General features: G+C 33.6%; 1 protein-coding gene across 6 annotated transcripts in view; it reads left to right on the top strand.

Annotated features, from left to right (window-relative positions):
- Positions 1 to 16898, top strand: part of ABHD17B (abhydrolase domain containing 17B, depalmitoylase) — a 40852-nt gene extending 23954 nt beyond the window's left edge. For 2 of the 6 annotated variants that reach the window (XM_074361699.1, XM_074361698.1), the window contains 4 exons: positions 4993 to 5462; positions 8821 to 9000; positions 11506 to 11713; positions 15054 to 16898. In XM_074361699.1, coding sequence (XP_074217800.1) covers positions 4996 to 5462; positions 8821 to 9000; positions 11506 to 11713; positions 15054 to 15101 — 903 coding nt within the window. In that variant the 5' untranslated portion in view covers positions 4993 to 4995 and the 3' untranslated portion in view covers positions 15102 to 16898. Of the gene's footprint in view, positions 1 to 3678; positions 3815 to 4992; positions 5463 to 8820; positions 9001 to 11505; positions 11714 to 15053 lie in introns of those variants that run through there. The other 4 variants (XR_012506380.1, XR_012506381.1, XM_074361695.1 and 1 more) reach the window with 4 other exon arrangements.
- Positions 16899 to 17179: the final 281 nt, after the last annotated feature.

The raw sequence follows: 17179 nt of genomic DNA, 5'->3' as shown, positions 1-17179 counted from the left end.
TGTTCCTTTTTTATGACTATATAAATTCCATTGTGTGGACATACCACCTTTTATCCATCTATCAGTTGATAATCTATTTGGGTGGTTTCTACCCTTTTTGGCTATTATGAATTATGTTCCTGTTAATGTATAAGTTTTTATGTAAAAATATATTTTTATTTTTCTAGTCTATACCTAGTAGAATTGCTTGTTCAAATGGTAATTCTGTGTTTAAGTTTTTGAGGAACTGCCAAACTTTTCCAAATAGTTTCCCCATTTTCCTTCTACCAACAGTGTACAAAGGTTCCAATTTCTTCACATCCTTGTCAAGCCTTGTTTTTCTGCTTATAGGCATCCTGGAGGTTATGAAATAGTATCATTGTGGCTTTGAATTGCATTTTACTAATGACTAATGATGTTGAGCATCTTTTCATGTGTTTATTGGCCATTTGTATATCTTTGGGAATGTTTTTCAGATCCTTTGTCCATTTTTTAATTGGGTTTTTTGTTGTTATTACTCAAGAAATTCATATATTTTATCAAAGTTAATTTATTAATACGATTTTTTTTTTTACTTTTAAAACCTATGTCTGTAAGTCTGCTTTTTCATTTAGTATTTTGGGTTTTGCTTATCTTTTTCTCTTGGTAAGTCTTGTCTGAGTATTCTTTCCATAAAACAGTCATTATGAATTCAAGTTCCAGAGTCATTCTGTCACTTGTTAGTTCTACCATTTACCAGCTATGTGACCGCTGACAGGTTATGTAACTACTGTGTCTCTATTTCCTCAATTGCAAAATGGTTGTAATGATAGTCTACATGTCAGAGGGTTGATGAAAGAATTAAATGAATTAATAGATAAAAAGTGTTTAGAACAGGACCTGACACTTAATAAGTACTCAATTGCTGCTAGTTGTTATTAGTAGAGTGGAAGCCCTGTCTAAGAATCAGCTTTTGGATCTGTTATTTCTCTGTTACTTTTTGTTGTCTATTCTATTGATAACGGCCCTTAATTTCTCATTTCTTATTTTATTGTGCTTTCACTCCTTGAATTTAACATGTTGATAAATATTCAAATCTAGACATTTGTAATGAATAACTATAACTACTTCAGGTGTACCCTACAAACTATCATTTTTATAGTAGTTATATCTGACTTATTAAGAGTCATATTCATGCTTTCCTTCTGTGTCTTAAGCTTATGATCATTAATATTCTGAAAAAGTCAAGTGACCAGTGTCCCAACACATTTTTACTTCTTGAATACTCTGTAACTCTTATTTCAATCCTCTCCATACTGGTATTCTCTGAAGTTTTGAATCTGGGTTGTTAGGGATGTACTTTATTGCCTTTTTTTCCCCCTCCATTGCTTACTTACAAAAAAAGATACATTAACTGTTTTCCTTTATTTGTCATATCTCAGATAGCTCATAGATTTCTCTTGGATTTCTTTTCCTTCTTGCTGGAGTTTTTCAAAGAGGGTCTTGTAAATGTCCTGAGTTTTTGTGTGCCTGCAGATATCTTTATTTTATCCTCCTATTAAAATGGTATTTTATTTCAGTGAAATTCTAGCTTCAAAGTGTTTTCCTTACTTTAAAAGTATCCCTCCCATGTCTTCCAGATTCTAGTGTTGCTATTGAAAAGTTAGCTGTTCATCTGATTCTTGTTCCTTTGTAGCTAATCTTTTTGGGAACTTTCAGATTTTTGTTTCTGTCAGATTTAATATTTACTGTAATATGTCTAGCTGTGAAAGATTTCTTTTTTTAACATTTTTTATTGATTTATAATCATTTTACAATGTGTGAAAGATTTCTTAAATATCTATTTGGTATTTTGAGCTATTTCAATCTGAATTTTCTCTTTAGTTCTGAAAAATTCTTAGGTTGTCTTTATTTTCTCCTCTCTGATTTTTTGGGGGGACTTTAATGGTATTGATACTGGTATTTCTAGTTAAATTTTATATTGTCTATTCTCCTCAACCCTGATTTTCCAGCTTATTAACGTGTTCTTAAACTGTTAATGGTACTTGTGCACAACCCATTGGTTTAGTTCTTTATTTCAGACACTGTTTTTTTAATACCAAGGATTCCAGTTGGATTTTTATTTCTGACACTTTTTTTCTGCCTCATCTTTTTCCTCTCTCTCTCCCTCTCTTCTCTTTTTAAACAGGTTTACTATAACTTTAGATCCTTGTTTTGTCTGGTCCAAAAATTCTGCAGTACATTATTCAATTTGTTGCAGGACATGTGTACTCTCAGAAGTCTATCATTTTCCCTCTATGATTATTCACTGCCTTGTCTCTTCAAGATTTTGTTGCCAAGAAATAACTAGTAAATGATATATTTTAATTCAGATGAGTTATATGAAACAAATTTGATTTAAATTATCTAAATTTTACAAGATATTTTAATGATTTATCAAGAATAAGATTTTCTCACTTAGTAATTTGCTCAGCTCTGATCATGCTAAAACTTTGGTTTGTTTTATTTGTATTTTCTATTGTGAAGTTTTTCACATTCACGGAAAAGGAGAGAATAACTTTTTTTTTTAAGCAAGTCTATGTTGCTGCTCTATACCAGAAGAACTCTTATTAGGAAAGCAATAATTTGCAAGTTTTTATTATTAAGTGGATACCAGTTACCTGGGTTTAAGGCAGTGGAGGTGGAAATAATTTCTTCTACCATTAAGATCAGGTTATCTTTCATTAGACTGGACACTGACACTGCAGCTTTTTCTCCTGTCTACTTCTTTCCTTTGGTGTTCATCCCCTGAAGCATCTCTGCAGCATTATATATATTCAGTCAGCAGGGTTTATTTCAAAATTATTATGGTATATGAAAGTCTTCATGTCCAAGAGGTAAATAATAGGAATATAGTCTAGCTATATCCACATTGCTTATTTTTCAAGCTTTTAATAGGCTGTTGAGGGTCAGCAGTTGAAGGCATGTAAAGTAATTGAGGCTGAGAAATAACCATAGGAAGATTATTAAACAGATAGGATGGATACACTGTACCTTCTGCCTCATCTTCTTCTAGTCATCTCCTTCTTTGGAACTGACCCTTTGAACTCTCTTCTGCCATCTTCCTTACCAGATCCTTTATCCTCCTGGCCAGGATAATAAATTTTTAGCCAAATTCTGTAGTAGGCATTGCTAATTTATCACACATTCTTTGCCTGCCAAGCCCTGGACATGCCTTCGAATCCTTCTCAGCACGATGCTTCATGGAGCCAATTAGAGTTAGCACTAAAGGTGACACCTGGTTATCATTTCTTTTCTATCTGACTCTTGTTCCAACCAGAGTAGGACATTAACTTATTCAGGCTATATTTATTTTGAAGGCTGAAAAGGAATAAAGATAAAATAGCAAGTAAAGATGTTTCACTTCAGCCAAGAGACATTTCTCTGCCTTTCCTTTGCTCATCTTTTAAAGCCTTTTATGTCATTCCTACCTTTGCTGCTTCTCTCTCTGTGCAGTTTCTGCTACTTCTTTCCACCTAATTAGTTTACACTGGGCAGTTAACATATTTGTATTAAGCAGTATAAACCAGATTTTGATTCAGTAATTAAAGAGGCATTCTTTCTTTGTGTATGTTCTCAATTCTTTTGTCACTCTTCTGAGGTGATTTCTTCTCATTTTTTGGTATAATGAAGTATTTTCCCCCCTATCCTTGTATTTAGATTTTTTTTTTTTTTTCAAAGAAAATTAGGTGCCACCAAACCTCTGGGAGGTGTTTGTTTTGAATGTCTTCTACCTGGAACTAAGCAATGGTCTACTACTGCTAAAAAGATAGGAATTTGAGAAAGAATAAGATAGAAGGAAATGCTGGTAAGGCAGGCAAGTAGTACTTTGTTTTTGTTCCTGAGTTAATATGAACTATGGCTACTTTTAAAGTATTAATAAAAAAGACATAGGAGAAAGTAGACCATTTCAGAGTGTGCAAACTATATGGTCATTATTATGTTAAATGTAGTATTGTTCTTCACAACCATATTGTGAAGGCATTGGCCTCATTTACTTATGAAGACAATGAGAGTCAAAAAGGTAAATAATTTGCCCAAGGACACACAGCTAATAAATGCTATCTTTGACTTAAAAACTTATGCTCCTTTCCATCTAACCATTTAGGAGATTTTCCTTGAGCAGATTTTACCATTGTCCATAATAAACTTTATATTGTGGCCTTTTTAATATGGGCAGTAATTACATACCTACACACATACATTCATATGTATATATATATATATGTATATATATATATATATATATATATATATATATATTTTAATGTTATATAGGTTATTTAGGCCACTGGCACCACGGCTAAAATAATAGGCTCCAGAGGCAAATAGTGTTCTGAGCCCTTGAGGCAGTGTAATGTAGGACAGTGATGGAGCCAGGATTTGATCAGGATCAACCACTGTCTCATGTTGCACAAGTCTCTCTTCTCAGAGCACCATACAGGGTTGCTCAGAAGATTAACGGTAATATGCATAGAACTTAGTACAATGCCTGACAAACAGTAAGTGCTTCATAACTGACATTATTATATTTATTATGTTAAATTATGTTAAATCCCTAGCTTCTCCATGAGATTTCTGAGAATTTTCACTGAGTTACACAGAAATTACAAATTAAAAATAATTTATACCTCCTATGTTATTTGTGGAGAAATAAGAAATATCACCTCTACTCTCTGGTAATAGTATTATTTTTCATATTTTGTTTAAATATTATAAAATACCACTGCTATTTGAAATGTGTCATTTAGTATTTGAGTCTGTCTCCTGGTCGGGAGTATATACCTCACCTCAGGATTTAAAGTATTTCGAGAAAGATGCCAAAAATCTGTTTAGGGAAGGATAGTTGAAACAGTAACAGTAGACACTATTATTATTTCTATTAGCAGGATTGCTAGTAGATTTTACCAGTGTCTTTGTTTTAACTTTATGTTGTATGTGAATACAGAACGCACATTCAGTGATTAAAACATTGACTATCCTTTTCTTTTTCAGAAGATGAATAATCTTTCATTTAGTGAGCTGTGTTGCCTCTTCTGCTGTCCACCTTGTCCAGGGAAAATTGCTTCAAAATTAGCATTTTTACCACCTGATCCAACTTACACGTTGATGTGTGATGAAAGTGGAAGCCGCTGGACTTTACACCTATCAGAACGAGCGGACTGGCAATACTCTTCTAGAGAAAAAGATGCTATTGAGTGTTTCATGACTAGAACCAGTAAAGGCAACAGAATTGCCTGCATGTTTGTGCGTTGTTCACCCAATGCCAAATACACTTTACTCTTCTCACATGGAAATGCTGTTGATCTTGGTCAGATGAGCAGCTTTTACATAGGACTGGGATCACGGATTAATTGTAATATATTCTCATATGATTATTCTGGATATGGTGCAAGTTCTGGAAAACCAACAGAGAAGAACCTCTATGCAGACATAGAAGCTGCTTGGCTTGCTCTTAGAACAAGGTAAATCGTGATTAGGAGTTGTTTTCCACATTTGTGATGGTTAACTAAAATTGTCTTGTATGCGAATAGAATAAAATCTATTTTTGTAACATGTCTTGAAGCACTAGAGATAAATTTAAGCACATGCGTACATGTGATTTTCTTTAAAATTTAAGCTAATGAAAAGTTTGATTTTATAAACTTACTGGAATGTGATACAAAAATGTTCATTCAAAGTTGCAACATTGCAAGGGAATGAGAGAAAACAGTGATTTAGCTAATCATTCACTTGATCTATCGTTAACAGTGTAAGAGAGGCTGAATTGTTTTTGTTGAAATCCTATGCCAGGGTTTACATTATTTTATATAATAATTAATAAATAGAAATTGCCTCAGCATTAATCTTTTCTAACCCCCAAGATACTTACAATTTTTTTCTGAAAAATACTGCAATTTGGTAGACTTCAGTGTATTTTCTCATCAGTGTACACTAAATAGAAAGATACCGTAGTACACATTATTACTCATTATACGTTGATAAGCTGTCTGACTTACACAGTATTTTAGACTGAAGCTAGAGGACATAAAGAAAACTTACCATTCCTAATTTAATGTTTAAATAGTAATGGTTTCAGTTAGGGAGAACTTCCACAATTTTATTAGTAGGTATAAACTTTTTTAGCAAATATCTCAAGAACCATTTACAAATCCCTTCAAGATGTATAATAAAATTATGGGCACATAGCAGAGTTGTATGTAAAGGGGATTCTTAAATCAATTGAAATGACATGAAAACATATCTGACAGATTAAAAAAAATAGATGGTAAGGAGTTTGAGGGTAGGAGTGGGGCAGGCCCAAAATAGTACAATTTATAAACTTGAAAACCACCTTAAATGACCACAGTCAAAATATGCTTCAGTTGTACTGATGTCAATCCCCTCAGGCCTAAAACAAACAAAAATGAGTGCCCACTTTTCAGAGTCAGCCAGTTAAATATAGTATAATACTTGTCAGGAAAGTATAATTTTTTAATAACAGATTTATGGATATAATTCACATGCTATAATTCACTCTTCAAGTATAACTTCAGTGGATTAGTGTAGTTTTTAAAGGTGTAAGTTAAAGCAGACAGCCTTTATTATTAGTGCTTCTAAGTAACACAAAAGGATAACTGTTCAAACAAAACATACTAATACCCAGCCAAGTGTTCTTTCTATGTTTATGTAAAAGAATCTCCTCTTGTAAGTGATCAACTTTATTATTTTTCTTTTTTAAAAAATCTTAGCAGGTATCAGTTTAAAGGAGACTTTCTAAAATTATTTCTAGTGTTGCTTAATTAATCTTTTTATACACTTGCCCAGTATGAATGAGGAACAGGAGTGGAAAAGATAAATTGCTATGTAGTCCCACAAACTAGTTTAGCATAAAATTTCAGACTTATATTTTCTCTCATGTTGAACCCTAAATAGGGTTAGAAGAGTTGGTAAGTGTAGGAAGTCTGGGGAAATTTATTTAACTTTTCTGAGCCTCTATTTCTTTGTTTAATGACGAGGTTGAGTTAAATGATCTCCCAAGATACTTTCTAGTTCTTGAATTCTATCATCTAATAAAATGTGAGTAATTAGAATTTATGCCTTTCATGTCCTTGATTAAAATAAAAAGTTAGGCTTAAGTAACTAGGAAGGGAAAAATAGTCAGCTTAAATAATTATTTGTATAACCTTTTAAGGATAATTGAATATAATAATCCAAATTTCTGAACTTCTGATGGATCAACAGAAAATAAGGGACTAATACTCCCTATGAACGCTTCCCCCATGGTCTTTGAGCTCATTATCTGTGTGCTGTGATAGAAAAAGCACTTGACACGGCGTCAGGATACCCTGGTTCTGATTATAGGGCTGTCATTAACTTACTCTGACTTTAAACATCTGCTCAGTAAGCAGCTGACCTAGATTAGATGGTCTCTCTAAAGTCCTTTCTAACTTGTACTATTCTGAAATTCTGTTACCGCTTTGAGTTCTCTGATGCTTAAATTGGCAGCTGCTTCTGCTACTCTGGAGCCTTGCCATTGCTAGCTTTAGCCTGAAACCCATCGTTGCCACCAACAGTGCTGCTGTTCAGCTAACAGCAACTGTGCAGCCTCGAGAGTTATGCTGATGCTGCAAACGTTCATTTTCCCAATTTCCTAATTTCTTCATCCCTATGAAGTTAGGTCTGTTGTGAAGAAAAAAGCTTTTCAGAGTTTGAGACAGTTTGGAGTAGGTGAAACCTAATCTCTGGAATATGGTCCAAATGCTTGTGTAGGACTCACTGGAAGAAACTATGGGGAGGTATGTCGTTACCTAGATAGTTCAAATAGTCCCATGCCCTGGAAAGAGCCATGAGAACACACAGGGTTTGTCTTGATCTTCCCTGATGAATGTTGGATACTTAGAAAGCTCTGTCACCTTTTCAAAAGACTAAAAGCTGTTGTGCAAATGGCCCTTAGTATCCAAGTGACTACTGTCAGACTGCTAAAGTGGAAAGGCATATTTGATGTCACTCTAGCCCTTAGTCTCACATTCGTGAGCTCCTAACTTACATTTGGATTAGTACCTCACCTACAGACAAGTAACAATGCCTGGAACATAGTATATACTCAGTATTATTTATTGAGTCAGTGAGTTCACATATTTAAATCTGAATCATTTTTAAAGGAAGTAAAGCAGTACTCTTGAGATTTTATCATGAAGTCTGTTCATAATTAACTGGACCAAGTGGCATTTGGAATTCTCATTCATCTGTTGCTCTTTTTAATCATTAATCTATTTTTATGGGTAAGTAAATGCAAATCTTGAGTAAAATAGTAATTTACTCTTGGCTAAAATAATACATATATTCATTCCATACTGTAACTATGGGTAGCATTTTCATCACTGTGACCAACCTCAGAAAATAAAACTTAGCCACTTTTGATGTCTAGAGAAATAAAGAACTTTCGTTGCTTTAAAGGGAAAATAAACACTAAATATCCATGAAATATCAATCTATTAAAATATTAGTGATAAAATATGTTCCAAAGTTAGTCAGCAGTATGCTATACTGAATTGCATAAATGATTTAATAAGCTCATTTCTTAAGATTAAAAATTTTAAGAAGCCACATCCATTTTTCCCAAAGATTGAATTGAAACAGGAAATAAATGAAGAGTATAGATTTTATTGTAGCATTAAATATTATAGTGGTGACTAAGAAACTTAAATGTTAAATTTAAATGTATTACTACTGTCTCATTCTAAGTCATTCTTTTATAAGAGTAAATCCTTAGTAACTATTGAACATTTCTTGCGAGTCTGGCTGCCAACTCTTTTTTTTTCAAACTTGTGAACTTTGTAGATACGGCATTCGCCCTGAAAATGTGATTGTATATGGCCAGAGTATAGGGACAGTACCATCCGTGGATCTTGCTGCTCGGTATGAGAGTGCTGCTGTTATTCTTCATTCTCCTTTGACCTCAGGAATGCGAGTCGCTTTTCCTGATACTAAGAAGACCTACTGTTTTGATGCATTCCCAAAGTAAGTATTAATATTCAAGTAGTTTAACTCAAAGAAACTTCTGAGGGAATTTTTTTCCATCACTTAAGACACAAGTTACTCAGCCTTGAGCTTCTTTTTTACATATGTTATAGAAATTGTGGAAAAAAATTAAAATTTGTGAAGAAGGTGGTGGCCTGACACCAGTCAGAAGGCTGAAACACTTGAGCATTAGTAACCCGGGTAAAAAGTGCTGAGGGTCGTATATCCCAGATAGTGGCACTAGTATTGGAGACAAGAGAATGAATTTGAGAAATAAAACTGATAGAACTGAATGTCAGACTGTTTATGAGATGCTAAACAAAAGAACTTGAATATAATTTCCAGGTTTCTGATTTGACTGTTACTGGATGCTAGTGCCATCAAGTGAGGTGCATAACTGGAGGAGAGGAACAAGTAGAGGGAAAAATGAGACACGTGTGCATAAAAATGAGTGAATGATGTCTAATTAATGATATCTGATATACAAAAGAAATGGATTGCAAAAATGTTGAGTCTTAATGAACCAGAATAGTTATTGCTGCCACAAAGTCTGCAAAAACATAAGTGTGAGACAAAACACAGGACGGTCGTTCCCCACTAGCTCTTCTTCCTCATTGCAAAAAAAAAAAAAGATGGCCTATTTTTCTCAAAAAAAAAAAAAAAAGATGAAGGCAAGAAGTGAGAAGCTGGAAAATTTCAGTCTTATTTTCTTTCCCCAATTGGCAGCAATACAAAGATTTTTTTTGTGAATGATAGATGGGCCAAAAGCCATGTCACTACTTGGTTCTTTATAACAGCAAAGGTCATTTCAAAAACAAATTTTTTTCTTCATTAGCCAGTAAGGGCTTAGTTTGGTAGAGAAGTTTATGGGAGTCTACAGAGCAGGCTGTGGGAGATTTTTGTTTTTTTACATTTATTGAAGGGTTTTTTTTGTTTTTAGACAATGGCAGATGGGAAGGTATGTACATTATACTGTCTAGCTGAATGTTAGAAATGATAGGGAGATATTTGTGATAAACTGTTGCCAACTTACACCTTTGTCTAGCTCCCTCTTTCACTTCAGCTACACCAACAGAGAGCACCACTAATAGTAAACTATTCAAAAAAGATCATACATTTCCTTTTTTGTTTAATTCCTTAACTGTTGAACATACGACAGCAAATAATATACCCAAGCATTTTTTTTTCTTTACCAAATGCAGCCTTGATTTATTTCATTGATAATTTTCCTGTTTTTCAAGTTTCTACCCTCACTTTCTGGCTATAATGCCTTGCCTGCCTCTCTCTCCCCTCTTTCTCCCTCTCTCTCTCTCAGGATTTTTTTTAAAGAGTTGATTTGTTTGTAAGGTTTCCTCGTTGTATTGTTTGTTGTCTCTTCCAGTTTGCCCTTTTTTTATTGTTTGTTTTTGACCCCTGTCTTATATTCAAAGTGTTTCCTCTGGTATATCTGATAATTCTTGGTTGTGTGCTCATATGGAAGAGTAAGGAACTAAAGAGCTGACCTGAAGCAGGTGATTAAGTTTTGTTGACTGTGAGTTTCATTATCGAGTGATCTAGTCAAGCCAATTAGTTGGGGTTCCCCACTCCTGATGTCAATATTTATACATCTTTCCTCTCAAGGTAGATATAATCTCTAAAGAAGACTCCTTCTAAAACTGCCCCTTAGAGGATGAAGGCCTGGCTGCTAGCATCCTGGGAGCCCAGTAGGGAAAAAGGATTCATAGCAGCCAGTATATGTATGTGTATGTTTACTTGCTATCTATGATTCCTCTGCCTTAAACTGAGGGCAGTTATTCAGCTGCAAAAGGAAGGGGAAAGAACCTGAGGGAGAAGGGACCTAACTATTTCTTAAATAGACTTTGAATAAATACTACAAATTTGAATGACCCACCTCAACCCCACGTCAATTCCTTGCCTTCCTGGGGTATTCCATGGTATAATGTGGGTTAGTTCTTCACTTTACACTTCTATCCTCTTAAAATTGTGTTTCTCATATACTTACAGCCTGTTACCTCACATTCATCTGCTTTCCAGCTCCAAAATCTTGTTACATTTTATTATATTCTCCCAATTTTTGTGAGTTAATACTCCAAAACAAACAAAAAAACATTTTGCTGTCATTTTAGTAGGAGATTAGGAGAAAATAACAAGTGCAAAGAAGTATGAAGTTAGCAAAGGCTTGAAATGATCCTTGGTTTCCTCTTTTTGCAGTGTAAATTTCTGTGCTAAAACATCAACATTGTAGAAAGGTGAAGTAGGGTGACCATATCTTTGAGTAATTCCCTCAAAATAGAAGTACATGATAATCATATAATCTTAAGGTAGAGAGTAATGTAAAGGTGACTTTTTAATCTTATTTGAAACCAAAGAGGTATCCATCCCTTCTGAATTGATTCAAAGCCAGTTCTGATGTTTGAATTATCTAATATAATACAAGAAAATTTGTTTTACGTTTCCTTTTCATAGCTAATTTATTTACTTTTCCCCCTTCTCTTTACCTCACAGCATTGACAAAATCTCTAAGATAACCTCCCCAGTATTAATAATTCATGGGACTGAAGATGAAGTCATTGACTTTTCACATGGCCTCGCATTGTTTGAGCGTTGCCAAAGACCTGTGGAGCCTCTGTGGGTTGAAGGGGCAGGTCACAATGATGTGGAACTTTATGGACAGTACCTTGAAAGATTGAAACAGTTTGTGTCACAGGAACTGGTAAATTTGTAAAGTATTCTGTAAATTTACATACTGAGTTTTCTTTTCTTGCTGAACTGCACTCTTTGGTAAATAACATAAAACCTGAAGGTTTTGTTTGCAAATCATGTCAGTTGCCTTCATAAATGTACAGGTAATGATTTGTTAACAGACTTAATGAAGGTTTTGATTACCAAACTAGAAACTGGAAAAAAACAGTATCATGCAGTTAGGCTATGTAATTTATATTTTTTCTGTGAATTTTTTTTAAACATCAAGATGAGTACTGTATGAAATTTTAATTCTATAAAATCAAATGCTGTAAAAGTATTGCCAAATGCTTTTGCATATCAGAAACAAATTTATAAATATTTTTAAAACATCTCAATGTACTAAATCTTATCCTGGTATACAAATGTAATATTCTTTCAATAAAAAGCTGTATATCTAGAACAGTTCAAGTACTCATAATAGAATAAACTATGAAATCATGCAAGTTCACTAGAGATGACCTAAACCCTGTTGTACAGGGATAGAGATTTAAAAGCTTATTTTATTGTAAAATACATTGAATTTTCACTATTCTCTTATTATCATACATTTTCTCCTTTAAAAAAATAATGTAAGTCTTAATTTTTATGCCGTCTATTAATTTACCAACTAGTTACCTTGTAAATGAGAAGTCATGATAGCACTGAATTTTAACTAGTTTTGGTTCACAAGTTTGGTACTGTAAGGCAACTACTTAAAATTTTCCTTTTAGTAATTTAAAACACATTTAGAGCTTACGCCATGTTTTCAACTTGACTAATCTCGTAGAAATGCAGTACTGTCCTTATTAGAAAACCTGAAAGTCCACTAGATGTCCTTTAAGACCACGGACAGACTGGCTATTTGGTCCCTTTCCACGTCGACTATTTTTAAGAATTGAACCTGTTGTTTTGGATTACTATCTGAGAATTTCATGGATTCACTCCTGGATGCAGGAGATAAAACATTTAATTCATAACTTTTATATTAATCAATGTAGTAAAAAATAAAGCTCACACGCAAAAACTAAGTTGCCTTTCCTTGAATGAATCCTGCCTGAATAAAACAATGAAAGAAAAATAAAAATAAAATTAACGGTATGTAGTCTAATTTGTAAATGAATGAATATTGAAATAATACACACTGTGGATATATTTTAAGGCCTTATGTAGTTTTAATTGTTCTGCTTGTTCTGTGGTTATGTCTAAGACTATAGTATATGATTCTCTTCAAAGTATATCAAGTATTGTGAATGCTTTGGTTCAGATGTGTCAAATTAACAGTAAAACAACAAATACACCACCCAGCTGTGCTTGTTTTCCTTCTACTATGCTCCTCATTCCTTACTTACTATCAGGACTGAAGAAAATTACCATTCCTCTTTGTAGAATGTAGATCTGTAGTTTTCTAAACTTTATTATCACTTCTTTCTTTTAGAGAGGTTTTTCCTTCTCAAGATTGTCTGAAGCCTATACAATTCCTTCTTTACAACATACACCCCAGAATTTAGCTAAGTGTTTTTTTAATCACCTAGAAAAACCAAAATACTGATCATACTAATTCATATTCACTTATTCATTCGACATATTTACTGAATGTCTAAATCATGCAAAACCTTTGCCACGTAAAGATAGACATCGACCACATCCTCAGCTACACTGAGAAGACATATCTCATTACTAATTGGATAAGACTAAAGGAGATTTGTCGGATGTTATGAAAGATAAAAAAGTACTCTTGAGGGAACATGGGGAGAAGGGCAAAGAAGAGTCCCACAAAGAAGTGGTATTTGAACTGAATTTTGAAGGATGACTAAGGAATGGCTAGACCTGGGTAGCCCAAGGGAAACATTCCTGGCTGAAGGGAACAGTATGTGGAAGCCTAGGGGAAGGATGGTGTATTTGAAATTAAGAAGACCTGTCAAAGGTCAAAGGGAAAGGATGGCATAGAGATGAGGCTGGCAAGCTACTTAGGGACCCAGTCACATGTGTTTCTATTCTAGAAAGAATAGAAAGCCATTGATAAAAACATGAAATTGCATTTGTCAAGAGTCTATAGGTGAAAAATATCTAGAGATTTTAACTTGCTAGAAATAACATGTAAGCCAACTGTTTACAAACTGAAGTAAGTTTCTTGTGCTGAAAAATTCATCATGGGGAAATAATCTCATATAAAAAGCGCTGGTCAAACCACATGTGCAATACTAATTTCAGGATGCAGTGAAAGGTTAGTCATAAATTAGAGTAAATCCTGGGTTGTTTTACCAAGTTGGAGAGCATCCCATGAACTGAAACCCAGAGAATAATTGAAGGATCATGTGACTAAGGAATGATAGCTGGTCTCATATATTTGATAGATAAATATTTGTAAATACTTGTACAATTTATCCTTTTTGACTCAGAGTAGAACTAGGTGAGAGTTGCAAAATGGCAGATTAGAGCTCAGTGTAAGTATTTATGGTTCTTTGCCTGTCAAAGAAAGGGATCACCTGAGGATAAATGAGTATCTTATCAGTGAAGCAGAAGTTGAATTGAATGATAGCTGTCAGTGCTGCAGAAGAAATTCCAGATTGAAATGATAAGTTGAACTGATGGCCCCTGTGTGAAGTCCCTTCAAGATTTTGTATTCCATTTAGAGTTCTCCCTACTCAGAGCACTGCCTGCTCTGTGGAAGTAGGACAGTGTGATGTAGAATTGGCAGTCAGATCTGGGTGCTCTTCTCAACTGACACTAATTAGATCTGTGACCCTGGCACATCACTTCTCTGGACCACAGCTTCCTACAAAAATCAGGAGATGGAACTGATCTAATGTATTATGAAAATTTCTCAGCCCCACTCATGCAATGACTCATAGTAATTTTCAACCTTGACTAGGGCAGCCCCAAATAACACATTTTGATATGGCTTTTCTGCATATCAGCATGGTGCAATTTGGATGATAACGTTAGTCCTGGGAAAATGGTCATTAACATACATAACTCCTACAATATCTTACAAGTACAAAAAGAATAAGAACTTAAATTAGTTTATCATTTTCACAGTTTATCAGATTTCTACCTTACTCAAATTTGCCAGTAATATATCCCACCTGAGCATATATTATACAGGTTTTTTTTGAGATTTCTATATGTTACTTTAAAAAAAGCTTGATAAATGAGCTTTAAAAAATTGTAAACTGACATCAATTGTCATGTAAATGGGATGGCCTTGGTGCAAGTAGACATTCCATATGACAAAAATTGAATGTCAAGAATGGGTATTATGGAAAGCCAGATAAATTCAAATCTTAAAAACTTTAAATATAATAAAGCCTAATCCCTTCATTTTACAGGTGAGGGAGCCCAAAAGAGAATATACTTTGCCGAGGTCTGCAATCTAATTGTCAACCGTTGTACCATCTCTCATTATCTCTTCACCAAATTTATCTGGACTATTATACTAATGATCCTTTTGAACTATAATACAACGTAAACTTACTTGCTCTCCAGCGTTAATCATAACTTTTTTAAATGGCTCCTAGATTCCTTCTTATCAGCTAGTTATTCATTGAATAATAAACTGGTAAGTTGTACCTTTCACATTTCTCAAATTAATGATTTGTATAAAGTAAGACACTAACCCATTTTAAAAGACTCAGTAATAACTATTTGGTTTTATTAAAACCAAGTGACGATGTTAACTAGTCACATGAATAAGCAATCAAATATTTACTTAAGCAGCACATTTACTACAAGTTAATACCATGCCAGGAATAAACAACTACATTGAAAAAAAGCATCAAAACAGTGATGGATGGGCTTTAAGTTTGTTGCTTTGGTTCAAAACATGCATGCAGTATGTTCGAATACCATGATAGCATGTTGCATTCTAATAATGATGTACACCCCAAATGTCCAGTAATGAAACAAGGAACTATGCATATGATACTTGGAATTGTTTTGAGTTCTAATTTGCAGAATGGAGAGATTTGTTCATCTATAAATGGATTATGCCTCTGACTGAATAAGTTGAATGAGTAATGCTATGAAGGAACCAAATACCTCTGGCCTGGAAATGACCCACTTGATGTTAGAGTTGTGGGGTAGAGGGGAAACAGGAAATAAAGCTTACAGTCTTTATAAATATCAGTGGGTTAAAATCTGTTAAGCTGATTCTTACATTAGAAATTATTTTTCTCCCTCTTTATTTCCTCTTGTAGGCCAGGTACTGAACTTGCATAATATAAGATTTGTAAGAAAAAGTTTAAATAATATGCTTTAAGAAATGAGATCCTTATATTAGAAAAATAGGGGGTTTTAAATAATTTGTGATATTTTGTACCTGCTGATTCAATGCCAATTTCAGCTATTGTACTACTTAATTAATTCAGAGGTTTTTTCCCCCCCCAAAATTACTGCTCAATGCAGTATATTGAGGTAAAATGGGTGGCAGGTAGGTTTATGAATATAGGGGCATCTGAATCAAAAATTGAATATGTACTGCTCTTTTCCAGATTACCTGCAAAGTATGGTGAATTCATAGACTATGAATCAAAATTTCTAAATTCTAAAATTAGCATTTTACATTATGAATCTTAGATGGAAAAAAACTTGTTACTGAGATGAAACTTGAATTTGTATTTAAACACTTAATTTCAAATTGTGTAAGTTCAGTTTTAAAACTTTGGTAAAGTAAGAGACTATCTGTATTATTTCACCAAAGTTTGAGAGTTTTACTGTCTTTTTTTTCTAGCTCATTTGATCCTGAAAATCTTCTAAGTCCACCACTAGAAAATAGAATGGGCAAGTTGAAGAGAGACACAAATAGCTTATATGTTCCTGAACACATCTGATGCTATCAAAAATGGTAATTAAACTTGCTGAAGTATCCAATGTAATGCCAACTGAAAAAAGAAGAATATAAATGGTTACACTTCCATAAAATGTAAATGCCCATATAATAAAACCAGAAGGAAATAAATACAATGAAAAAGGATTGCGTTGAGGAAATAGATTTATGGTGTTTTTCTTAGGTATCTTATGTTGCTATGTTATTATGATTAAAAAAGAAGAAGAAACTGGCTTTATTTTCACTAGCAGAAACTGGTTCTTTTTAAGTGTGGGTTTCTTAAATCACAGGATCCTAGTGCACAGCTCCACTTATGCAGATTTTTTTCAATAAATACACTGGAAAATTTTTTGGATATTTGTGATAATTTGAAAAAACTTAGACAAACCACATAGCCTAGAAACAATGGAAATATTAAGAAACATGTTATCAACATAAAAATATGTACATACTAGTCTATTTTATCTTACTATCAAAATATACACAAAGTTATTATAAAAAGTTTAAATTTATCAAACGTTATGCACACATGGTGCTATTCTCAGTGAGAGAAATGCAAATGGAGAAAGATGTAGTAACCACATAGAATTAACTTTAGTACCCACTGTACAGCAGTACAGTAATAATTCT

Source organism: Camelus bactrianus, chromosome 4 (assembly GCF_048773025.1).
Source record: "Camelus bactrianus isolate YW-2024 breed Bactrian camel chromosome 4, ASM4877302v1, whole genome shotgun sequence".
NCBI classification, from domain to species: Eukaryota; Metazoa; Chordata; class Mammalia; order Artiodactyla; family Camelidae; genus Camelus; species Camelus bactrianus.
This window is presented reverse-complemented; position numbering and strand designations above follow the sequence as displayed.